Source organism: Pan troglodytes, chromosome 10 (genome assembly GCF_028858775.2).
Source record: "Pan troglodytes isolate AG18354 chromosome 10, NHGRI_mPanTro3-v2.0_pri, whole genome shotgun sequence".
NCBI classification, from domain to species: Eukaryota; Metazoa; Chordata; class Mammalia; order Primates; family Hominidae; genus Pan; species Pan troglodytes.
Genome location: NC_072408.2, coordinates 109,659,301 through 109,684,647, shown reverse-complemented (window position 1 = coordinate 109,684,647; position 25,347 = coordinate 109,659,301). Strand labels below are relative to the sequence as shown.

Sequence of the window (25,347 nt, the reverse complement as noted above, 5' to 3'; positions counted from 1 at the left end):
TGCTTAGTCTCGATAATGGCATGTTCTTGGGCAAGAGCTTACCTGATTTTTTGTTTCACCGTCATTGCTGGCTACCACAAGACCTTCTGAACTTGTCTGGCTTTCAATAATACTTAAGCAAAATGCTATCTTTTTGCCTAATCCCTGTCACTCGTCTGTAGACAATAACAAAGACTGTGCTCTAATGTGTTTGGATGAGGTACAATTCTGAAAGGGCAGGAAAGACCTAATCTGGAGCCTAATGATGATCCATAATTCTGAGATAAACGGTCTCACTTTGTCCCAGACTGTGTTCCTGTTAGAGAAATAGGCCTGCAGCCTAGGGAACAGTCACTGATCTTTGAAGTCAGGCTTTGTTTGGTTTACATCTGTTTGTGCTGTTCAGAACACAGTCCATTCCCAGGTGGTTTTCAAAAGGACTTTTTTTTTAAATCTTTAATTTAGCTTTCATTTTAAGTTCAAGGGTACATGGGCAGGTATTTACATATAGGTAAACTTGTGTCATGGGGGTTTGTTTTACAGACTATTTCATCACTCAGGTATTAAGCCTAGCACCCATTAGTTATTTTTCCTGATCCTCTCCCTCCTCCCACCCTCCACACTTCAATAGACTCAGTGTGTGTTGTTCCCCTCTATGTGTCTGTATGTTCTCACCATTTAGCTCCCACTTACAAGTGAGAACATGTGGTCTTTGGTTTTCTCTTCCATTAGTTTGCTAAGGATAATGGCCTCCAGCTCCATCCATGTTCCTGCAAAGGACATGATGTCATTTTTTTATGGCTGCATAGTATTCCATGGTGTATATGTACATTTTCTTTATCCAGTCCACCACTGATGGGCATTGAAGTTGATTCCATGTCTGTGCTATCGTGAATAGTGCTGCAGTGAACATATGTGTGTATGTGTCTTTATGATAGAATGATTTATATTCCTTTGGGTATGTACCTCATAATAGGATTGCTGGGTCAAATGGTTTTTCTGCTTTTAGGTCTTTGAGGAATTGCCACAGTCTTTCTTTTTTTTTTTTTTATTATACTTTAAGTTCTAGGGTACATGTGCACAATGTGCAGGTTTGTTACATATGTATACATGTGCCATGTTGGTGTGCTGCACCCATTAACTTGTCAGGTATATCTCCTAATGCTATCCCTCCCCCTTCCCCCGACCCCACAATAGGCCCCAGTGTGTGATGTTCCCCTTCCTGTGTCCAAGTGTTCTCATTGTTCAATTCCCACCTATGAGTGAGAACATGCAGTGTTTGGTTTTCTGTCCCTGCGATAGTTTGCTGAGAATGATGGTTTCCAGTTTCATCCATGTCCCTATAAAGGACATGAACTCATCCTTTTTTATGGCTGCATAGTATTCCATGCTGTATATGTGCCACATTTTCTTAATCCAGTCTATCACTGATGGACATTTGGGTTGGTTCCAAGTCTTTACTATTATGAATAGTGCTGCAATAAACATATGTGTGCATGTGTCTTTATAGCAGCATGATTTATAATCCTTTGGGTATATACCCAGTAATGGGATGGCTGGGTCAAATGGTATTTCTAGTTCTAGATCCTTGAGGAATTGCCACACTGTCTTCCACAATGGTTGAACCAGTTTATAGTCCCACCAACAGTATAAAAGTGTTCCTATTTCTCCATATCCTCTCCAGCACCTGTTGTTTCCTGACTTTTTAATGATCGCCATTCTAACTGGTGTGAGATGGTATCTCACTGTGGTTTTGATTTGCATTTCTCTGATGGCCAGCGAAGATGAGCATTTTTTCATGTGTCTGTTGGCTGCGTAAATGTCTTCTTTTGAGAAGTGTCTGTTCATATCCTTTGCCCATTTTTTGATGGGGTTGTTTTGTTCTTGTAAATTTGTTTGAGTTCTTTGTAGATTCTGGATATTAGCCCTTTGTCAGATGAGTAGATTGCAAAAATTTTCTCCCATTCTGTCAGTTGCCTGTTCACTCTGATGGTAGTTTCTTTTGCTGTGCAGAAGCTCTTTAGTTTAATTAGATCCCATTTGTCAATTTCGGCTTTTGTTGCCATTGCTTTTGGTTTTTAAGACATGAAGTCCTTGCCCATGCCTATGTCCTGAATGGTATTACCTAAGTTTTCTTCTAGGGTTTTTATGGTTTTAGGTCTAACATTTAAGTCTTTAATCCATCTTGAATTAATTTTTGTATAAGGTGTAAGGAAGGGATCCAGTTTCAGCTTTCTACACATGGCTAGCCAATTTTCCCAGCACCATTTATTAAATAGGGAATCCTTTCCCCATTTCCTGTTTTTGTCAGGTTTGTCAAAGATCAGTTGGTTGTAGATGTGTGGTATTATTAATGAGGGCTCTGTTTTGTTCCATTGGTGTATACCTCTGTTTTGGTACCAGTACCATGCTGTTTTGGTTACTGTAGCCTTGTAGTATAGTTTGAAATCAGGTAGCGTGATGCCTCCAGCTTTGTTCTTTTGGCTTAGGATTGTCTTGGCAATGCGGGCTCTTTTTTGGTTCCATATGAACTTTAAAGTAGTTTTTTCCAATTCTGTGAAGAAAGTCATTGGTAGCTTCATGGGGATGGCATTAAATCTATAAATTACCTTGGGCAGTATGGCCATTTTCACGACATTGATTCTTCCTGTCCATGAACATGGAATGTTCTTCCATTTGTTTGTGTTCTCTTTTATTTCTTTGAACAGTGGTTCAACTACAAGTTCTCCTTGAAGAGGTCCTTCACATCCCTTGTAAGTTGGATTCCTAGGTATTTTATTCTCTTTGAAGCAATTGTGAATGGGAGTTCCCTCATGATTTGGCTCTCCATTTGTCTGTTATTGGTGTATAAGAATGCTTGTGATTTTTGCACATTGATTTTGTATCCTGAGACTTTGCTGAGGTTGATTATCAGCTTAAGGAGATTTTGGGCTGAGACGATGGGGTTTTCTAAATATACAATCATGTCATCTGCAAACAGGGACAATTTGACTTCCTCTTTTCCTAATTGAATATCGTTTATTTCTTTCTGCTGCCTGATTGCCCTGACCAGAACTTCCAACACTATGTTGAATAGGAGTAGTGAGAGAGGGCATCCCTGTCTTGTGCCAGTTTTCAAAGGGAAGGGAATGCTTCCAGCTTTTGCCCATTCAGTATGATATTGGCTGTGGGTTTGTCATAAATAGCTCTTATTATTTTGAGATACATCCCATCGATACCTAATTTATTGAGAGTTTTTAGCATGAAGTGCTGTTGAATTTTGTCAAAGGCCTTCTCTGCATCTATTGAGATAATCATGTGGTTTTTGTCTTTGGTTCTGTTTATATGCTGGATTACATTTATTGATTTGTGTATGTTGAACCAGCCTTGCATCCCAGGGATGAAGCCCACTTGATCGTGGTGGGTAAGCTTTTTGATGTGCTGCTGGATTTGGTTTGCCAGTATTTTATTGAGGATTTTTGCATTGATGTTCATCAGGGATATTGGTCTGAAATTCTCTTTTTTGTTGTGTCTCTGCCAGGCTTTGGTATCAGGATGATGCTGGCCTCATAAAATGAGTTAGGGAGGATTCCCTCTTTTTCTATTGATTGGAACAGTTTCAGAAGGAATGGTACCAGCTCCTCCTTGTACCTCTGGTAGAATTCGGCTATGAATCCATCTGGTCCTGTACTTTTTTTTGGTGGGTGGGCTATTAATTATTGCCTCAATTTCAGAGCCTGTTATTGGTCTATTCAGGGATTCAACTTCTTCCTGGTTTAGTCTTGGGAGGGTGTATGTGTCCAGGAATTTATCTATTTCTTCTAGATTTTCTAGTTTATTTGCATAGAGGTGTTTATAGTATTCTCTGATGGTAGTTTGTATTTCTGTGGGATCGGTGGTGATATCCCCTTTATCATTTTTTATTGTGTATTTAATTTTTCTCTCTTTTCTTCTTTATTAGTCTTGCTAGCAGTCTATCAATTTTGTCGATCTTTTCAAAAAAACCAGCTCCTGGATTCATTGATTTTTTGAAGGTTTTTTTGTGTCTCTATCTCCTTCAGTTCTGCTCTGATCTCAGTTATTTCTTGCCTTCTGCTGGCTTTTGAATATGTTTGTTCTTGCCTCTCTAGTTCTTTCAATTATGATGTTAGGGTATCAGTTTTAAATATTTCCTGCTTTCTCTTGTGGGCATTTAGTGCTATAGATTTCCCTCTACACACTGCCTTAAATGTGTCCCAGAGATTCTGGGATGTTGTGTCTTTGTTCTCATTGGTTTCAAAGAACTTCTTTATCTCTGCCTTCATTTCGTTATGTACCCAGTAGTCATTCAGGAGCAGGTTCTTCAGTTTCCATGTAGTTGAGTGGTTTTGAGTGAGTTTCTTAATCCTGAGTTCTAGTTTGATTGCACTGTGGTCTGAGAGACAGTTTGTTATAATTTCTGTTCTTTCACATTTGCTGAGGAGTGCTTTACTTCCAACTATGTGGTCAATTTTGGAATGAGTGCAATGTGGTGAGAAGAATGTATATTCTGTTGATTTGGGGTGGAGAGTTCTGTAGATGTCTGTTAGGTCCACTTGGTGCAGAGCTGAGTTCAATTCCTGGACATCCTTGTTAACTTTCTTTCTTGTTGATCTGTCTAATGTTGACAGTGGGGTGTTAAAGTCTCCCATTATTATTGTGTGGGAGTCTAAGTCTCTTTGTAGGTCTCTAAGGACTTGCTTTATGAATCTGGGTGCTCCTGTATTGGGTGCATATACATTTAGGATAGTTAGCTCTTCTTGTTGAATTGATCCCTTTACCATTGTGTAATGACCTTCTTTGTCTCTTTTGATCTTTGTTGGTTTAAAGTCTGTTTTATCTGAAACTAGGATTGCAACCCCTGCCTTTTTTTGTTTTCCATTTGCTTGATAGATCTTCCTCAATCCCTTTATTTTGGGCCTATGTGTGTCTCTGCACATGAGATGGGTCTCCTGAATACAGCACACTGATAGGTCTTGACTCTTTATCCAATTTGCCAGTCTGTGTCTTTTAATTGGAGCATTTAGCCCCATTTACATTTAAGGTTAATATTGTTATGTGTGAATTTGATCCTGTCATTATGATGTTAGCTGGTTATTTTGCTCGTTAGTTGATGCAGTTTCTTCCCAGAATCAATGGTCTTTACAATTTGGCATGTTTTTGCAGTGGCTGGTACCAGTTGTTCCTTTCCATGTTTAGTGCTTCCTTCAGGAGCTCTTGTAGGGCAGGCCTGGTGGTGACAAAATCTCTCAGCATTTGCTTGTCTGTAAAGGATTTTATTTCTCCTTCACTTATGAAGCTTAGTTTGGCTGGATATGAAATTCTGAGTTGAAATTTCTTTTCTTTAAGAATGTTGAATATTGGCCCCCACTCTCTTCTGGCTGGTAGAGTTTCTGCCGAGAGATCAGCTGTTAGTCTGATGGGCTTCCCTTTGTGGGTAACCTGACCTTTCTCTCTGGCTGCCCTTAACATTTTTTTCCTTCATTTCAACTTTGGTGAATCTGACAATTATGTGTCTTGGAGTTGCTCTTCTCGAGGAGTATCTTTGTGGCATTCTCCGTATTTCCTGAATTTGAATGTTGGCCTGCCTTGCTAGGTTGGGGAAGTTCTCCTGGATAGTATCCTTCAGAGTGTTTTCCAGCTTGGTTCCATTCTCCCCGTCACTTTCAGGTACACTGATCAGATGTAGATTTGGTCTTTTCACATAGTCCCATATTTCTTGGAGGCTTTGTTCATTTCTTTTTACTCTTTTTTCTCTAAACTTCTCACTTCATTTCATTCATTTGATCTTCAATCACTGATAGCCTTTCTTCCAGTTGATTGAATCAGCTACTGAAGCTTGTGCATTTGTCACGTAGTTCTCGTGCCATGTTTTTCAGCTTCATCAGGTCATTTAAGGACTTCTCTACACTGTTTATTCTAGTTAGCCATTCATCTAATCTTTTTTCAAGGTTTTTAGCTTCTTTGCAATGGGTTCGAACTTCCTCCTTTAGCTCAGAGAAGTTTTATTGTCTGAAGCCTTCTTCTCTCAACTCATCAAAGTCATTCTCTGTCCAGCTTTGTTCCGTTGCTGGCGAGGAGCTGTGTTCCTTTGGAGGGGGAGAGGTGCTCTGATTTTTAGAATTTTCAGCTTTTCTGCTCTGTTTTTTCCCCATCTTTGTGGTTTTATCTACCTTTGGTCTTTGATGATGGTGACATACAGATGGGGTTTTGGTGTGGATGTCCTTTTTGTTTGTTAGTTTTCCTTCTAACAGTCAGGACCCTCAGCTGCAGGTCTGTTGGAGTTGGCTGGAGGTCCACTCCAGACCCTGTTTGCCTGGGTGTCAGCAGCGGAGGCTGCAGAACAGCAAATATTTCTGAACACCAAATGCTGCTGCCTGATCATTCCTCTGGAAGCTTTGTCTCAGAGGGGTACCCAGCCATGTGTGGTATCAGTCTGCCCCTGCTGGGGGGTGCCTCCCAGTTAGGCTACTCGGGGGTCAGGGACCCACTTGAGAAGGCAGTCTGTACGTTCTCAGATCTCAAACTCCATGCTGGAAGAACCACTACTCTCTTCAAAGCTGTCAGACAGGGACATTTAAGTCTGCAGAGGTTTCTGCTGCCTTTTGTTTGGCTATGCGCTGCCCCCAGAGGTGGAGTCTACAGAGGCAGACAGGCCTCCTTGAGCTGTGGTGGGCTCCACCCAGTTTGAGCTTCCCGGACTTTTAAAACTAATGACTTTTAAACTATAGTTTGCATCAGAGTCACCTGGGGAGCTTACTAGAATCCAGATATGTGAGCCTTCCCTTCCCCAAGAGATTCAGGATCTATGCGGCCTGGCATATGTACTTGAACAAACTCAGTGAAGAGAAGGTATAAGGCATTTTATACCTTAGAATGGATTTATATATTTATTTTCTCTCCTTTGTTCCAATATTTATTTATTATCCTTGATCTAGAACTTATTTATTTATTTAGTTTTCTAATTGACAAATAAAAATTGTATATAATTTTTAATTATATACAATTATATAATTGTATATAATTATATAATTGTATATAAAATATGGTGTACAACATGATGTTTTGATATATGTATACAATGTGGAATCTTACTTAGCATGTATTTAAATACCTTTATAACTTCCCAGGAGCAGAAATATCAAACCCAATAAGTGCATGCCTACCAAACAAAGGGGATCTCAGATTCGTGGCTTACATATTAAATCCAGTTTAGCCCACTGGTATAATTGCTTTAGCTAACATCATAAAAATACACTGTGTTGCTTTAACTTAGATGCCCTGGTTTAGAAAGGGAATGTATTCTCCTGCCAGCCCCCATTCTCCTTATTGCCAATCTCTGCAACTTTACAGCTTTGTGATACCTGACTGGCCCGTGCAGGTAAGTGAATTTCTACCCTAGGTAAGCAATTAGAGAATTAGAAGAGTAGAGAAACCAAGTGATTTCCCGAAAGTGAGAGCAAATCCTCATTGCAGCCTGTATCATTGCTTAACCAAATCACCCTTTCATGTGGGAAATCAAAACAACAATGTTTCCTATATCAAGATGTGGAATTTTTCTCTTTCAAATAATGTATGAAATTCGCTGTAGCAAGTGATGGCAGCTCACAGGTTCTGGTCCCTGACTCCCTCTGCTAACCTAACCTGCGTTCTGCTGTGCCCCTCCCCTGCTTGAGACACCTAATTTGTGCCTGTATTCTAGTGGGCAGCCCATCCCTCGAGTGGAATACATGGAGGAAGAAAAGAAAACATGGGGCACAGTGTTCAAGACTCTGAAGTCCTTGTATAAAACCCATGCTTGCTATGAGTACAATCACATTTTTCCACTTCTTGAAAAGTACTGTGGCTTCCATGAAGATAACATTCCCCAGCTGGAAGACGTTTCTCAATTCCTGCAGAGTAAGTCCACATCAGGGTCAATGGCCCTGAAGAAAGTTGGGGGAGGATTGAGGCAGAGGAGAGGGAAGGGGAAGACAAGTATGTGGAGGCAAGTATGAAAGCATGTGCTTGTAGAAATGCATGCAGGTTGATTCCTCCAGGAAGAACTAAATTTCACTGCGCTCTGCCTTCCCTCCAGCCCCTACTGTGTTTATCCACTTTCATTCAATCAAACACCTGAGGCTGTGGATTTTGCTGTGTACCTGTCCCTGAAAAGTATTTTCTTTCACACTTAAAGCCCAAGGTGCTTCATTGAGTTGTTTTTTTTTGTTTGTTTGTTTTTGTTTTTGTTTTTGCCCTGTAGTTCCTGCTGTGTTATGAGTTAGGAGTGTGTGTTTGTGTAAGAAATGTGCTATTTTTGGGGATGGTGCCAAGAGCCCTGAGCTCTGAGTCTGTGCATCTGGTATGAATCCTGCCTTCGATCCTCTCCAGCTGAGTAAACCTGCCTCAGTTTTGTCATCTGTCAAATGGACACTGTATCAACTCTTTAGCTTTTCCCATAGGGAAATTATGAGAATGAAGTAAGGTGCTGCATGTGGAAACAACCAGCACAGTTTTGCATATACAGCAGGTATTCAGTGAATTTGGACTGAATTGAAATCTGAGTAGCTCAATAGGTAAGTACATTGAGTCGCAAGCCTCTCTGTACAGTATATCCAGGTGAAATGGGTGTTACTCTTTCTGCCAAGAGGATGTTAATTTAGCAAAAACAAAATAATGAACTAGCACATATCGAACACCTACTGTGTGCCAGGTAGAATAAGCAGAAGTGGGGAGACAGACTACAGGTTACAACATTTTCTATATATCAGAGCTGTGCAGAGATGGGCCACTGTGGGGGCAATGAGCCAGGGAAATTACTTGGCAGGAAGGGAAGTTGTAGCCAGGACAGTTTGGGGGTGAGCTAGATGACCTTTTGGGTCCCTTCCATTAGAAAGTCTTTGCTTCTTAGATAAAGAATGGAGTAAGGGTCCAAGCAGAGTGTGCTTCAGCCTGAAGACACAGAGAACGTGGGGGCAAGAGGCAAGGGGATCTCAAAGACTTCTTTAGCTAATTACTTCCATTGCCATGGCCAATAATAAGAATAATAAAACAGTAATACTAGCAGTTGGGAAGCTACATAATAGTAATTAGGAGAACAGACTTTGAAGCTAGACTGCCTGTGGCTGTGACCTTGAATAAGACCTTTAACCTATCTCTGTCTCAGCTTTCCCATCGGTAAAGTGGGCATAATAAAAGTGTCTACTTCATAGGGCTATTGTGGGGATTAGTAGCATATCTAAAGTAGCTTAAAAGAGTGTCTTACATACAGTAGGTCATATATAGTGTTAGCTATTATTACCATTATCACTGTCATTATCCTTATCCTCCAAAGTTTGCAACAAACTGAGAGACAGATACAGGAACCATAGAGATGGTGATCAGAGGTCAGCTTTAAAATTGAGCGATTTAGAGAATGTGATATAGATATGCACACAAATGGACTTGCTAATATTTTACCCCTTAATTAGGTAAACTTACCTGCCAATTCATAGAGCATAGTCCATTGCATGGCCAAGAGCAGACTGGAATGAGGTCCTCTGTGAACAATCAAGAGAGAAAGAGCAGTACAGAAAGAGTTAAATTGACAATATTCATATTCTCTTCCCAAATGCTCCAGTCAGACAGGTCACTGCTACTCATGGGGTAGACTGTGTGAGGTGCAGTACAGAAGCTGGAAGCACTCTATCCATACTCTTCCTTTCTGGGAAATGAGGTACAAATTCCCTCTTCACTCTAGAAGCAGAAGTAGGGAATCATTGTTCCACCCTAACAAATGGTAATGAAAGCTAAATTTATTGCATGTTTCCAATGTGCTAGGCTCTGTGCTAAGTACTTCGTATTCATTAGCTCTTTTTATTCTTGGAACATCTCTAAGAAGTATCTATCCACATTATGCAGATGAGGAAACTGAGGCTCAGAAATGGGAATTTACTTGATCCAGATCACCTAGCTAGAAAGCAGCGAGGCAGACATCTGAAGCCAAGTCTGCCTAGCGTCAAAGCCTATGTCCCTGGGCAGTTATGTGTACTACTCCACTACCTAAAGGTCTCCTAGTGCCTCTGACTCAGTGGTGATGAGCTTTGAGTTTTCTTTCTTCTTTGCATCCCAGCTTGCACTGGTTTCCGCCTCCGACCTGTGGCTGGCCTGCTTTCCTCTCGGGATTTCTTGGGTGGCCTGGCCTTCCGAGTCTTCCACTGCACACAGTACATCAGACATGGATCCAAGCCCATGTATACCCCCGAACCGTGAGTACTGTCCTCCAGCTACCAGTTGCCAGGCACAATGAGCGCCATCTTTTCCTGCTGCAAGAATGAGGTTTGGGTTCATTGCTGGCTGGTCCACAGGACTAGTTGTCTAGACTGTTTGCTGGTAGTACTAAAAACAATTCATCTATTCTGGAGATTTGCTCCATCCAAGTAGATAGACCAGACTGATTGGAGATTTGGGCATCCTGTGATCCAATAACTCAGAACTCCCTTGGCAGTGAGAATGAGAGATCCCAATCAAGTTCCAAAGTCAAAGCTACGAAGTTGCAAATGAGAACAGGAACAAGTAGCAGCCAAGCTATCTCAATACCTCCTAAGTATACATCGAGATTACTCTTATCTTTCTTTGCCTAGATTGTGTATTGGGTAGAGGTAGAGAATTGCAGCCATTATGCTTCTTACTTGGGTGTTTCGTTATCCCCTTAGTCTGATAAAACTTATGCAACTTATAAAAAATTAATGGAACATCCAAAATTGTTTTTCCTTGCCCATAAAGTTCATTGCTACAAATCCAAAAAGACCTGTTCCAAATGGACATAGCACATACAGTGTTAAATAAATGTAGGTTTTCTTCCCTCACTGCTGTCCACCTCCAGACTAACAGAAGAGCAGCACTGTTTTTGTTTTAGTTCCCAGTGGAATAGCTGAGCATATTGTATCTGCCCAGGGAAGTCAATACCAGGGAGAAGACAGGATGAGAAGTGTTCATGACTCATAGCTCACTTAGGTATATGGGAGCATGTCCACAGGAATATTAGCTCTTCTGCCCGGTACCCCACTGGGGATACTCTTAAGACCCTTGGCTGCTGTGCCCTACCCTGCACCTGTCTCTTATTTTTCCTTCCTTTTCTTCTTTTTACCTTGTACCCTGCCTTTTCTGATCCCAACCTCTGCATATCACTTATTCCTGGGAGAGAGATCATAAGCCTAAAAGAGTTATTTCCATTCTTTCTGCCCATTCCTCATGTAGAAAGACTGAGTCTGGCTTGGCTTAAACCTCCTCCCCTCCGAGCTCTCTGTGCTTTCTGTCTTTCAGTGACATCTGCCATGAGCTGTTGGGACATGTGCCCTTGTTTTCAGATCGCAGCTTTGCCCAGTTTTCCCAGGTAAGGAATGGATTTTTTAGCCTTCTAGTTATAGGTCTGTGACCTGAATTTCTCAAATGAGTTGAGCCCAGGGAGGGGTCCTCATGCCCTCTGCAAGAGTGGAAACCAGGTACAGTTCTATGATCCCACCTGAAATGGGTGTGTGGTTCTGGGAAGCTAAATACCCATTTCGGAGATCAAGCATGGGGTTAGTGAATCACTCATCCTCTGAATCATATGTGTGTTCTTCAGTGTACTAATCTCATTTTTCCTGCTAGAGCCTTTCATCCATGAAAGCCTCCCTGATTCCCATGCAGGAACTACCTCACCTTCTTCCAATCTCTTAGTACATTCCCCTCACCTTTTCAGGGCTGTTGCAACTTTCTACCTTGTCAGGCAGTTATTTGTGTATATGCTTGAATTAAGTGAGGTGACATTTGCCAAGAATCCAATGCTGATACCCTGACTTAGAGTTAACAAAGAAAAAAATGAGCTGAATATCTTATCACCATCATCAAAGCTGCAACCCTGCAACCTAGAATTTCATTCATCTTTCACAGTGGTTAACAAGCTCAAAAAAAAGCTTTCTTTTTCTTTTTTTTTTTTCTTTTTTTTTTTTCTTTTTTTAAGGCAAGGTCTCACTCTGTCACCCAGGCTGGACTGGAGTGCAGTGGTGTAATCATGGTTCACTGCAGCCTCAGAATTCTGGGCTCAAACAATCCTCCCACCTCAGCCTCCTGAGTGGCTGGGACTACAAGCACATACTTTCATGCCTGGCTGAATGTTTTAATTTTTGTGGAGACAGAGTCTCACTACATTGCCGAGGCTGACCTCAAATTCTTGGCCTCAGTCCTCCCATCTCACCCTCCCAAAGTGCTAAGATTACAGGCAAGAGCCACCACACCTGGCCAAAAAAGAAAGTTTTGGGCTGAGTAAAATAATGCTACCAATTATCTCCAGGCACTGAGAGGCAGCCTAAAACCATGGTTTGGTAGCTGGGATCATGAGAAGGTTGAATGGTGTTCTGATGTACCTAGGCTCCAACCCTGCCACTAACCAGCTGTGTGACCTGGGGTTACATTATCAGCCACCTGTGCCTCAGTTTTAATAAAAGTGGATCAGTCAAAAGCCCTCTCCACCAGTCATCTTCCTCACAAAGAAGCACAAGAATCAAATGGAATGACCTATGAGCAAATGCTGAGCCAAGTATTGGGATTTCAGAATAATGGGATTGTGTGTGAATTTAATGGGCATTTTCCCACAGCTGGCAGAAATAAACATTCCCACTGTCAAATAAAGAAGCTACCACTAAATATTTGAAACAAACAAACAAAAAAGTGGAATTTATTGCTTGCTAAGTGAGGGAAAACTGTACTTGTAAGATGCAGCCTCTCTAAACAAAAGGAAAATTACTTTTATGTGAGGTTTGGGGAATTATGGAGTTCAAAGTTCGTTGGACTTTTGGAAGTGGAAGTGTTTAGGGATTAGTTGAACTTTAACTGTAGAAGCATCACCAATGACATTCAGAAGTGTGGTTACTGCTGCCAAGATATCTTTGATTGCTTGGGACAGTTTTAAAATCTGGATTTGTTACTGTGGCCAAAAAACAATCAGATTTTTCCTTGAAGAATAGGAACCTTTTATTCTTACCACCAGAAGTTAGTTTACGAAGTCAGAGGCTAAGTGGCAGTCCTCCTTAAGCCATTTCCACTTTGGGGAACCCCACAGAAGAGTGGACAGTTGCTCAAGTCAACAAACAGGAGCTTTTGGGGCATCAGTGTCACATGGTTCCAACTTTGATCTGGACAGTTCCAAGGCAGCAAGTCATGTTGAAAGTTTCCTGAGAACATTCCTTTTTGATCAGAGGCAGGACTTGCTTCCCACTACAGTACAGGATGGAGTGGGGCTGGAGTACAGGGAATGTGGGGCCCCCCTTGTTGTAGGCAAACTCTAGGCTCACAAAGAATGGTGACTAAGAGAACAAGGCGCCATTTTGGTCTTGGATTTATCAGTGGTTTCTAGTTGAATTGAGAGAGCAGATCCAGGCTAAGAATTTGAATTTGGTTCACTCTAAATCAGAAAGTATTTTATAAGCCTAATCTGAACCAGGCTCTGGACTTGGCCCAGGGAGTGATATAGAGATGCAGACCATGTAGCTTCTTGCTTCAAAGTGGGTCTAATCATAGTCTTCATCTCTGTCTACAAGCACTCCTCTGGTGATCTCACTCAATTTCATGGCTTTAAATACCATCTCTACTCTGATGACGGACACATTTACATCTGCAGCCAAGACTTCCATCCCCAAATTCAGACTTACATATTGAATTGCCTATTCAACATCTCCCCTTGGATGTCTATAAGACATCTCTAACATCCTATCCAAAACTGAGTTCTGGATCTTCCTTCTCAAACCTTCTCCAGCACAGCTTTTTCTATTATCAGTTCATAGGAACTCCGCCCTTCCAGCTGATCAAACCATAAGCACTTTGGGACATTACCAACTCCTTTTTCTCTTAACCCCACAGCCAATCTTTCAGAAAATCCTGTGTGTTCTACCTTCAAAATATGTGTAGAGTCTGACCATTTCAATTATGTCTACTGCTACCAACTTGGTCTCAGCCACTATCATTTCTCATCCTAGTGACTGCGGTAGCCTCCTCAGTGGCCCCCTCTAGTGGTCTCTACCCTGGACCCCTCCAGTCTCCATGTGTTCTGTCTACACTCAGCCTCTCCAGTCTCCTGGTGTCCCATTTACTCTCAACCTCTCCAGTGTCCTGGTGTCCCGTCTACACTCAGCCTCTCCAGGCTCCTTGTGTTCTGTCTACCCTCCACCTCTCCAGTCTCCTGGTGTCCCTTTAACCCTCAACCTCTCAGTGCCCTGGTATTGTGTCTACACTCAGCCTCTCCAGTCTCCTGGTGTCCTGTTTACCCTCTACCTCTCCAGTGTCCTGGTGACCTATCTACCCTCAACCTCTCCAGTCTCCTGGTGTCCTGTCTACTCTCCGCCTCTCCAGTGTCCTGGTGTCCTGTCTACACTCAGCCTCTCCATTCTCCTGGTGTCCTGTTTACTCTCTACCTCTCCAGTGTCCTGGTGTCCTGTCTATCCTCAACCTCTCCAGTCTCCTGGTGTCCCATCTACACTCAGCCTTTCTAGTGTCCTGGTGTCCCGTCTACCCTCCACCTCTTCAGTCTCCTGGTATCCTGTCTACCCTCCACCTCTCCAGTCTCCTGGTGTCCTGTCTACACTTAACCTCTCCAGTCTCCTGGTGTCCTGTCTATCCTCAACCCCTTCAGTCTCCTTGTTCCCTGTCTACCCTCCAGTCTCCTGGTGTCCTACTCTACCCTCAACCCCTACCATCTCTTGGTGTCCTGCCTCTACCCTCAACTGCTACCATCTATTCTCACACAGCAGCCAGAAGGAGTGCTTGATAACACAAGTGAGATCATGACCATCTATCTGCTCATTACCCTGCAATGGCTCCTGTTTCACTGAAAGGAAAAACTCAAGCCCTAAAACATCTAAATATATTCTACATGATCTGGCTCTGGATCCCTCTTTGATATCACCTGCCACTGCCCCCTCACTAATTCTTCTCCAGCCACATTGCTTCCTCCCTGTTTCTTGACCCAAACAACGCTGCCTTTTCTTGGGAAAGAAATGCAAGCTTTTGCACTGGCTATATGCTTGGCCAACAGTGTGCTTCCCTCAGATGTCAGTATAACCAACAACTCCACTTCCTTCAAGTCTGTGCTCAAATATGACCTTCTCAATGATGCTTACCCTGGAACCCTATTTAAAATCGAAGTCTCCCCTGAATCCCCTGGAGCTCTTAGTCCCTCTTGTTTATTTCTTCTTTTGTTTCTTCTTTCCAAAGAACTTATATTCTTCTAACATAGTTATGTATATGTTCATTATTTATTGTCTGTCTCCACTAAAACTCACAAGATGTCTTTACTGATTTTATACACTGCCTGGCACATCAAATGAACTTAATAAATATTTTGAGAGTGAATTAATGTATACAGTAGGAAAGACACATACACACAAGGCAGGCTGCAGTAAGTGCTGTAAAAGAGACAATGAGACAGTAGAGGAATTCTGCAACAGAAGCTGTGGTGAGAATTAATCTATGATGTGTTAGACTCTCCAGCTATATATATGCCTAGACCGATGTCACCACTTATCTGCAGTTCTCCTGTGATGTTTCCAGGGTACATGATTAAGACTCATTTAACATTCCAGGAATGTTCTGCTGATGAATAATCACTGAGCTGGAGTCAAGGGAAGAAGCTTTAGATACTAACTGACCCTGTGACCATGAGCAAGTCACTTCCCTTCTCTGTGCCTCAATTTCCTCACTTATAAAGTGAAAACAAAGGGCCAAGTGAGGGTGAAAGGATCCCCCTACCCTGGAGATCTGTGATTCTATAACATATAGGCAGGAAAGACTTGATAACACACTCAGGGTCTATGTGGGCTGTTCTGAAGGCATCTGGCCACCCATCACCTTTTTATGGCCAAGTACCAGGTTGGTTCTGTGGTTCCAATTACAGGAACAGAACAGGTTCTGTTTTCCCCCAATTACAGGAAATTGGCCTTGCCTCTCTGGGTGCACCTGATGAATACATTGAAAAGCTCGCCACAGTAAGTCCCTTCTCTCCCTGGGTGGATGGCGGAGTGCTATAGGCTATGGCCCTCAGGTCTTTGAAACTTTCCTACTCCCCTGGAAGCCAGGTTATCTGGGGAAAAAAATCAGAATGTGGTGGGTTACATTTGCACAAGTGAAACTTCACATTTTGATAGATTTCTCCTTAATAACTTGATTTTGAAATCAGCTACCTGCAGATGTTTACATCTCTTAAATTTTAAGCAGTATCTTGAACCCACCAACAGGCTATAATAGTAGCCCTTGAAAACCCTTGGCATAAAGTGTGTGTATGAAGTAATCTGGATCCAGAGCTTTGAACATGGAATGTTTACATCTCTACTTTTCACACCAGAGCATACATTAGGATCTTTTCTTTCTCAGACATGAGGGAGAAATGGGGGTGGGCTTTCCCCTTCTTGCTGAACACTTTCCTCTCCTGAGTATATCTGATGACACTTGTCCACTGGGGCTATAGAAGCAATTCTACATAGCAGGTGATTTCCTTCCTTCATACTCGTTTCTAATTTTAGTACATCCCACCCCAGCCACTAGCCACATTGCCTGTCCTGGAAGTTGAAAAATAAACATTTATAATTGAATTATGGACTGCCAATGAGTGCAAATCTATTATTAAGATATATCAGTTTAGAAGCTTATGAACTCATTCCATCAAAAGGCTAAAAACTCCCAGAAGGTTATTTTCTCACTGACAGCTGCTTTCAGGTGCTGGACAAGTAGCTTTTTCTTCCTCATCTCTAAAAAATGGGATGCAATAGCTCATATCTTGCCCATCTCAAAAGCAACTAAATATTTAACTATTTAAATTGAATTATTTAAATTTTTGTGAACATGGGTTTTTAAATGCCAGAGGCTACAGAAATGCAAGGAGCGGCTTTCAAAGAAGTTACAGAGCTAGATAGAATTTCTCATTTCTACAAAGAAAATAAACTTGGAACTCAAAGCATCATGTTATCTGCCATAACAATATTAAAATGACTTATCACCAATGCGACTTTTCTAAAAAATTGTTACTGATTGAAAAAATGTTACTGATTGGTTGGGGAACAGTCCTGGATTCTTGCTGCCCTTAATTTGCTGTGTAACTACATGCATGTTGCCTTACCTTCCTGGGCTGAAGACTCCTCACGTGTATGTGAGGAGGTCAGACTGACTGAGCTCTGACAGCCCTCCCAGGTTTAACATTTTCTAGTCCAATAAACAGATGTAACTAATAACCTACCCCTAATTCTCTGAAACTGTGACTGTCTCCAGCAGCTAACTGAGCTCTGGGTTCCTCTTAGCCCCAGAACCCCAATATTCTTTTTTTCAGGCCAACTCTCTAGGACATATTGAACTGTCAGTTATTGAAAGAAAAGTACTTGGTTATTTGCATAAATGCAGTAGTTGACTTCAGAAACATCCCCAAGTTTTAGCATGGATGATGGGACATTCTCCTCACTGATTCTATCACTACCCAATCTGCTACCTCCCACTGTTGTGCCTAATGAGCTCTACCAGCTTCAGAGCATCTGAGGAACATCTCAGTCTAGTTGACACCACAGAGAAAAAAACAAAAGAGATGGAGGAGTTCCTGTCATATGGAGAACAAATTGTTGGGAGCCTCCTTTTGGGGCTTCTTAGTACCTCCTGATATTTTCCGTCATGCTTTACATTCAGCCAACACTCAACAGGTGACTAGATAGAGTGAGACACAGGACACAGAGACGTGATCACAGGTCATGCTGATTCAGAGAACAAACCTGCACAGGCTTCTACCTGGGCAATCCTGTCCATGGCACTGGGGCAGTTGCTGCCTTCTCCTTCTTTGAGGTGTGTACTAGTCAAAGATCTCCAGAGAGAAAGAACCAGTGAGATATAGAGAGAGAGAGAAAGAGAGAGAGGGAAATCTGAGAGGGGACTTATTAGGGGAATTGGCTTACACAGTTATCAAGGCTGAGAGGTCCCACGATATGCTGCCTGCCAGCTGGAGAACCTGAAAAGTCAGTGGCATAGATTAGTCAAAGTTCAAAAGCCTCAGAACCATGGAAGTTGATGGTATAGCTCTCAGTCTGAGACCAAAGGCCTGAGAACCCCTGGGTGATGGTTGGGTGCGAGTCCCAGAATCCAAAGGCCAGAGAGCCTGGAGTTCTGATGTCTAAGGGCAGGAGAAACAGGGTGTCCTGGTTCCAAGAGAGATAGAATACGAATGTGGCTTTCCTCTGCCTTTTTCTTCCATCTGGGATTCCAGCCCATTGGGTGGTTCCCGCCCACAATGAGGAAAGATCTTCCCCACTCAGTCCACTGACTCACATGCCAATCCCCTCCAGAAACACCCTCATAGACACACCCCAAAATAATGCTTTACTATCTATTCAGGTATCCCTTCATCCAGTCAAGGTGACACATAAAATTAACCATCACAGAGTGTGCTCTCAGATTGACTTTCCATTCCAGATTTACTGGTTTACTGTGGAGTTTGGGCTCTGCAAACAAGGAGACTCCATAAAGGCATATGGTGCTGGGCTCCTGTCATCCTTTGGTGAATTACAGGTATGACCTTAACAGGAACCAAGGATAGATTTAAAAGTGGTGGGTACAGAAAACCATTATTGTGCTTTCAATATTGTTGAAACCCTATTTGTATCCATTTTGATATGCAACCTGGGAACTCATTCTCCAGTGATTGGTACCTTAGCAGCTATGATTTGATGATGGCTGTGGGTTTTACAGATAGAAATGGAATTGCAAGTACACATATCTCTGAGGAGAAGGGGCCTCCTGATTCCAAGGCTGACCTATGCATGCAGCCTTGTGAGTATGCAAACACATGCCAGAAAGTGTGGTTGGCTCCCACGTCATCTATTGACCACCTTACTTGAAAGTAATTGGAATGAATTACTCCTTTCTCCCTTGGCTGTAGGTTTTAGATGAGCTATGAAGGGTAGAACCTAGTATGTGCAAAGTAATTTGGCTCACAGCATTTGGGCTGTGATGTAGAAGGAATCGGGGTGAGATGAGAGAAGGGGCACAAATGGCCTATGGGATGCAGCAGGGAATACTGATCCTGATTTAACAGTGATAATAACTTTTCACTTGGGTCCTACAGTACTGCTTATCAGAGAAGCCAAAGCTTCTCCCCCTGGAGCTGGAGAAGACAGCCATCCAAAATTACACTGTCACGGAGTTCCAGCCCCTGTATTACGTGGCGGAGAGTTTTAATGATGCCAAGGAGAAAGTAAGGTGAGGTGGTGACAAAGGTGAGCCACTAGCTCTGGGGGCCTCCAGACTGGTGCCACTCATCTGTGGGTGGTTGGCCAGGAGAGTGGACTCCAATGCCTACAGCAACTTTGTACCATAGACAGTTTCTCTCCCATGTTCTCCACCCTCCTTTTCTTCCGTTCTCTGTTGGAAGGTTGGGCATGCTGACCTTTGCACACACCCCTGCCACCTGGTCCCTGTTCAACGCAACCACCAAGTCAAGACACTGAACCCTCCTGCATACAGAGTGGCCACAGAAGTCTCCCCACAAAATCAAAGAAGTCTTATAACCTAGGAAGTCCTTTCTTCACTTTCTTCTCCCAAACACCTACAAAATTTGCTTCCTCCTTTGTGTCTTTACCCAAATTTAATCTCTATATGTCTTTCTCTAACCAACTTATTTCTACTCATCCCTGCCACCAGTGCGTCTGTAATACTTATTAACTTGTAATATATTACATAAGGTAAGCTCCATGAGGGTAGAAATTTTGTTCTTTCTATTTTCTGATTTTCCTCCAGCCCCTGGAACAATACCTGACACAGAGTAAGCACTCAATAAATAATTGGTGAAGGCATTAATCCCAGAGGCAGTTCAGCAAGAGGCTGATGGAGTGGTTCTCGGACTCTGAGACTGTTGGCCCTCTGAGTGCACAGTTCCTGCACCCAAGCAGGAGACAGACTGGGCAGAGGGTCCACCTGGACATGAATATCCTAATACTCACTGTATGTTACCACTCAAAAAAATCTTATCAGTGATGGATGACAGGCATGGAACATACAGGCCTTTGGGAGTCTATGACACTGGGTATGTTAGCTTTCAACCCTATCTATGGCCTCTGAGAGGTCAGAGGAATGGAGGGGAGTGGTGATAGAATAAATGACTTCTCAAAGAAATCCGCACTTTTGAAAAGAGAGACATGAGGGAGGAAAGAGAGACATAAGGGAGAAAGTCAAAGACAAATGAACATACATCTTAGTCCTTCCTTTCTAAATCCAAATTCCATCCCCCCCAGACCCCTCACAAAGAAAGGTAAAAATTATCCTTTTGCCAGCTCATTCACTTACCTTACATTTGCAAGGTAATATTGTGGGACAAGACAGGTCCAGCTAACATTTGTTTGAGAACCCTTTGGAATAAAGAGACTTCAAAGAGGACTAAGTTTCTTTCTTTTAAAATGGATATTCCTTAATTTAGGTCTACTATCTTTAGATAATTAAAGGTAAAATGCTGGCCCACAAATCCACTTGGTGTGGCCTAAAATGACTATTTCTCCAGCTCTGTCCAGAGCTCTCAAGTCCTTCTGGCTCTGCTTTTTTAATTCTCTCCTAAACTGGGAGCCTAGCCTCCTTCCAGCATCATCCCCCTCTCCCTCCAAGGCCCAAGGTTTGGACCTAGGCATTGGAGCTTAGAGGCAGTGCTGATGAGCACCCTGTCATACCAAGATCACATTTGGATGGGCCCTCCTGGAGACAACTCTCTAACCAGCAAGTGATCAGTCCGAGACCAGCAGGGAAGAGCTTGCCAGGAAACAGGCCTGTCAGTACCGAGGCCTCAAGGGAAACAACCATGAAAACCCCATTCTGCTGAGAAGTGGCTCAGAGAATCAAAGAGAATGCTAAAGAACGGAGTTCAAAACAAGGAATCTGCACATCCCTTTGGATTCCCTCAAAGCATCTCAGCCAGGAGAAACCAATTCTAACCACTTGGAGTTTTAAGATTCAAGTTGTAGGCAGAGATGTGATTGGCTGAGCATGGTTCACATGCTACCTCCTTGCCAGAGGAGGGCTGGCACCGAATACTGACTTCTGGACTGATACACACCTAGTAGGGTAGGGGTAAATCACCCAAAGCAAAAATGAGCTGCTTTATGGGAAGAAGGAGGAAGAGCTGCAGAGCAGGCAAAATCACAGATGTGTAACATGTGGCTCATGCCACCAGCTGGGTTGAGACAGCTCCTTTCAGAGAAGAAAAGGTGGAAATATATACTTGGCCATTTGTTCTTCATGAAAGATAGCAACTAACACTCATGGGGCACTTACACCATAGTGTAACAGCATTTGCTGCAACCCCCTGAGGCAGGTACCACTAATGCCCCAATTTTACAGAGGAAATTGGGGTACATAAGAGTGGTCCCCTGTGCCCATGGTCACAAGGGCCATAATAGACAGAGGCAGGGTTTCAGCCCAGGCAGCTTGACTTGGAACTTGGGGAGCCACTCTTGCCAAACTTGGAGGTCCCTACTGTCTCCCATAACATTGTATTTTCAGTACAGCAGCTTATAGGTTCACCAGAGGCCAACTTAGAAATCTGTGATTACTTTGCAACATCTTGTTAAAGGTATTGCATGATGTCCCTCATAGAGGCCCTCATGGTGGATTTCTCCCAGATCCAGGAGTAAGGCACTGGGAAAGCAGGAAAGCAAAGGGTCCAGGCCAGAGTCAGACTGCCTGGGTTCCTTCCCAGCTGCATAACTTACTGACAGTATGGCCTTAGTAGTCACGCAGCCTTTCCAAGCCTGTTTCCTCATCCGTAAAATGGGTATAGCAATGGTGCCTTTCTCCTAAGGTTTTTGTGAAGGTTAAATAAGGAAGGATATTTGTAAAGAGCATTGGACAGTTAGAACTTAACATAGTTCTTGGAACATAGAAGGTACTCCATCAATGTTAAATTTCATTATTAACATAGTGCTTTCTTCACCACTTGAGAGCTATTTCCCTCTGCATTGATTGTCAAGCATTTCAGAGCTTTTTTCCCTCTATATAGCATTCTTTAGCTAGATTTTACTTACTCTTGATTTTATTTAATGATAGGATTTTGTGGCTTTATTGTATTCAGTAGTTTCATTGTAAGCTATCTCTGTCTTCTTGGAGCCAGGTGACTAAATAAACATGTGTATATATGTGTTTGTACATACACATACACACACACAGAGGCTTCCCAAGAAGACTCACTAAAACTCCATTCCCCCCGCCTCAGCCCTGGCTGTTGAAGACCCTGCTCTAGGGAGGTGTCCGTGTTCCTAAAAAAGAAGTAAAATGCCACTGAGAACTCTCTTAAGATTACCTTTCTCCAAATGGTGCCCTTCACTCAAGCCTGTGGTTTTGGTCTTAGGAACTTTGCTGCCACAATACCTCGGCCCTTCTCAGTTCGCTACGACCCATACACCCAAAGGATTGAGGTCTTGGACAATACCCAGCAGCTTAAGATTTTGGCTGATTCCATTAACAGTAAGTAATTTACACCTTATGAGGCCACTCGGTTTCTCAGTAATCGAAGACTGTCTTTCCCTACCATCGCCATAGGAAAAATAATAAATTTATTGAAATATTTAATTAAGGAGAAAAGCACCTCCATGTAAGCCATGGGTTCATTGATGGAGAAGAACTTGACAAAAAGGTCAGAATTACCCTTGTGTTCTTTTTCCTTTGACCTTCCTAGATTCCACTCCACCTCCTACCATCATTCCACCTTTCCACACTTGGCCTGTCACTGCCATGTTCCTTTTTCTCCCTCGCCTCTCCATCCCTTCTACACTAAGTGTCCAGTTGTTATCACTCTGCCTGGTTCTATCCACTTTATAAGCTGTCCAGTGGCTCATCTGTTGGCCTTCCACTCTTCCTTCATAATGAGAATATTATAATAATTGCTCTTAAGAGTATCACAGGGTTACCTCATTTATCACCTGATTATCTCTCTAGCCCTTCATACTCTCTTCCAGCAACAGTGATCAATTTTTAGTTCTCATGCTCTTTCCAGACTCCTAACCCTTGCCCATGCAGTTCTTTATGTTTAAAATATTCTCCTTTCCAATCTCATTTACCTGGTATGTGAAGACATGGCATAAATGGAAGGCTGCATCACACCTTCATCCAGTGATCTTGCCATCTAGACTGAGTTATCTGCTTAGACCATGGATTCTAAAATTTGAATGTACATCAGAATCAAATGAAAAGCCAGCTAAAAATTAATAGCTTTGAGTCATAGCCAAGGCTAAATTTACCAAATTTGTGATAACTCTTGGGAGTTTATAGACCTCAGGTGATTCTGACACTAGAGTTTTGTGTGAACCATACTATTAGGTTCAATGATTTCGCTTCTTGAAGCATATGCAGATGGTAATGTAAAAGAGAAATGGAACAGCTAATGATTTGCCTGGGGAGAGACCTGTTAAGTCCTTTCCTGGGAAGTGACCTATGGAAAAGGGATGCTGATTACATTAATGGCTCTGGCATTTTCTAAAACATGCAAGTACTTATAACATAATGAGGCTGTAAGCTCCTTGAAAGTTGGGGTGGCACCCAGCTCATCCAAGAAGCCCACTTATCCCCTAGTGCTTTGCACTGAGGACACTTGAAGAGTGTTTGTTTATTATATAAGTGGCCCATTTTGATGGTGTTTTTCTTTGTAGGTGAAATTGGAATCCTGTGCAGTGCCCTCCAGAAAATAAAGTAAAGCCATGGACAGAATGTGGTCTGTCAGCTGTGAATCTGTTGATGGAGATCCAACTGTTTCTTTCATCAGAAAAAGTCCGAAAAGCAAACCTTAATTTGAAATAACAGCCTTAAATCCTTTACAAGATGGAGAAACAACAAATAAGTCAAAATAATCTGAAATGACAGGATATGAGTACATACTCAAAAGCATAATGGTAAATCTTTTGGGGTCATCTTTGATTTAGAGATGATAATCCCATACTCTCAATTGAGTTAAATCAGTAATCTGTCGCATTTCATCAAGATTAATTAAAATTTGGGACCTGCTTCATTCAAGCTTCATATATGCTTTGCAGAGAACTCATAAAGGAGCATATAAGGCTAAATGTAAAACACAAGACTGTCATTAGAATTGAATTATTGGGCTTAATATAAATCGTAACCTATGAAGTTTATTTTCTATTTTAGTTAACTATGATTCCAATTACTACTTTGTTATTGTACCTAAGTAAATTTTCTTTAAATCAGAAGCCCATTAAAATAGTTACAAGCATTGAACTTCTTTAGTATTATATTAATATAAAAACATTTTTGTATGTTTTATTGTAATCATAAATACTGCTGTATAAGGTAATAAAACTCTGCACCTAATCCCCATAACTTCCAGTATCATTTTCCAATTAATTATCAAGTCTGTTTTGGGAAACACTTTGAGGACATTTATGATGCAGCAGATGTCGACTAAAGGCTTGGTTGGTAGATATTCAGGAAATGTTCACTGAATAAATAAGTAAATACATTATTGAAAAGCAAATCTGTATAAATGTGAAATTTTTATTTGTATTAGTAATAAAACATTAGTAGTTTAAACAATTTCACTGTTTCAGTTATTTCCTGGAATGAAATATTCCTCTCACTGCCTTAGAAATACATTAGCTAGATAGTTTTGTAACATGAGAAAATGGCCAGAGGCTCATATCTCCAACCCTTTGCAGGGGCTCCTTGTGACACTCAAAGTCATGCCTGGACAGTCAACGGACTTTGACTTTTGTTGATTGTGTGTTTGCCATGAAAACATGAATATCTGAGAAGCAGTGGGGAGAAAAAAAACAATATCTTTGAAGCTATGATTGGAAATTCTCATACTACTTTACATTTTATTTTGGAAATAGTTAAGTCTTAAAGAATTCGCGTAGTGTTTCTTCGAGTTTAGTTCTCAGAACAGCTGTAGTATCATCAACAGCAAATTCTGGGTACCTTCCCAGCTCCACCCAATTTGAATCTCTGAAGATAAGGCCCAGAGACCTGTATTTTTAAGTACCCCATTTTTTTATTATTCATAGCCAAATTCTATCAGGTACATTCAGTTTGAGAAAACCTGACTTGTGGTCAGTCTGCCACTGCCAATGATGTCAATGTGGATAAGCTGTTTCCCTTCTTTAGACCTCAGTGTCACTCTAACAATGAGGGAGTTAAACTTTATAAACCAAGGTCCATTGCAGCCTTGAAATATGATTCAAGTGTTCATATGTGTCTTTATATAGCTATGCCTGATCCACTGCTGGGGTGTTACAATACCTGCTTATATATGCCAGCTGGGAGGAAAGAGGAATTTACTGAATGTGTCTGAAGTTTCATTGTTTTCAAGTTGGAATTTTATGCCTGTATCTATGTTTATGCCTTTGTAAAACCCACTGA

General features: G+C 41.9%; 1 protein-coding gene across 1 annotated transcript in view; it reads left to right on the top strand.

Moving 5' to 3' along the window:
• The window catches only part of PAH (phenylalanine hydroxylase), a 78,467-nt gene extending 53,945 nt beyond the window's left edge, over positions 1-24,522 (top strand). The window contains exons 6-13 of the mRNA XM_001156919.6: positions 7,679-7,875; positions 10,067-10,202; positions 11,260-11,329; positions 15,897-15,953; positions 18,412-18,507; positions 19,064-19,197; positions 22,328-22,443; positions 23,625-24,522. Of these exons, the coding sequence (XP_001156919.1) occupies positions 7,679-7,875; positions 10,067-10,202; positions 11,260-11,329; positions 15,897-15,953; positions 18,412-18,507; positions 19,064-19,197; positions 22,328-22,443; positions 23,625-23,668 (850 nt within the window). The 3' untranslated portion in view covers positions 23,669-24,522. The remainder of the gene's footprint in view (positions 1-7,678; positions 7,876-10,066; positions 10,203-11,259; positions 11,330-15,896; positions 15,954-18,411; positions 18,508-19,063; positions 19,198-22,327; positions 22,444-23,624) is intronic.
• The last annotated feature ends 825 nt before the right edge of the window (positions 24,523-25,347 follow it).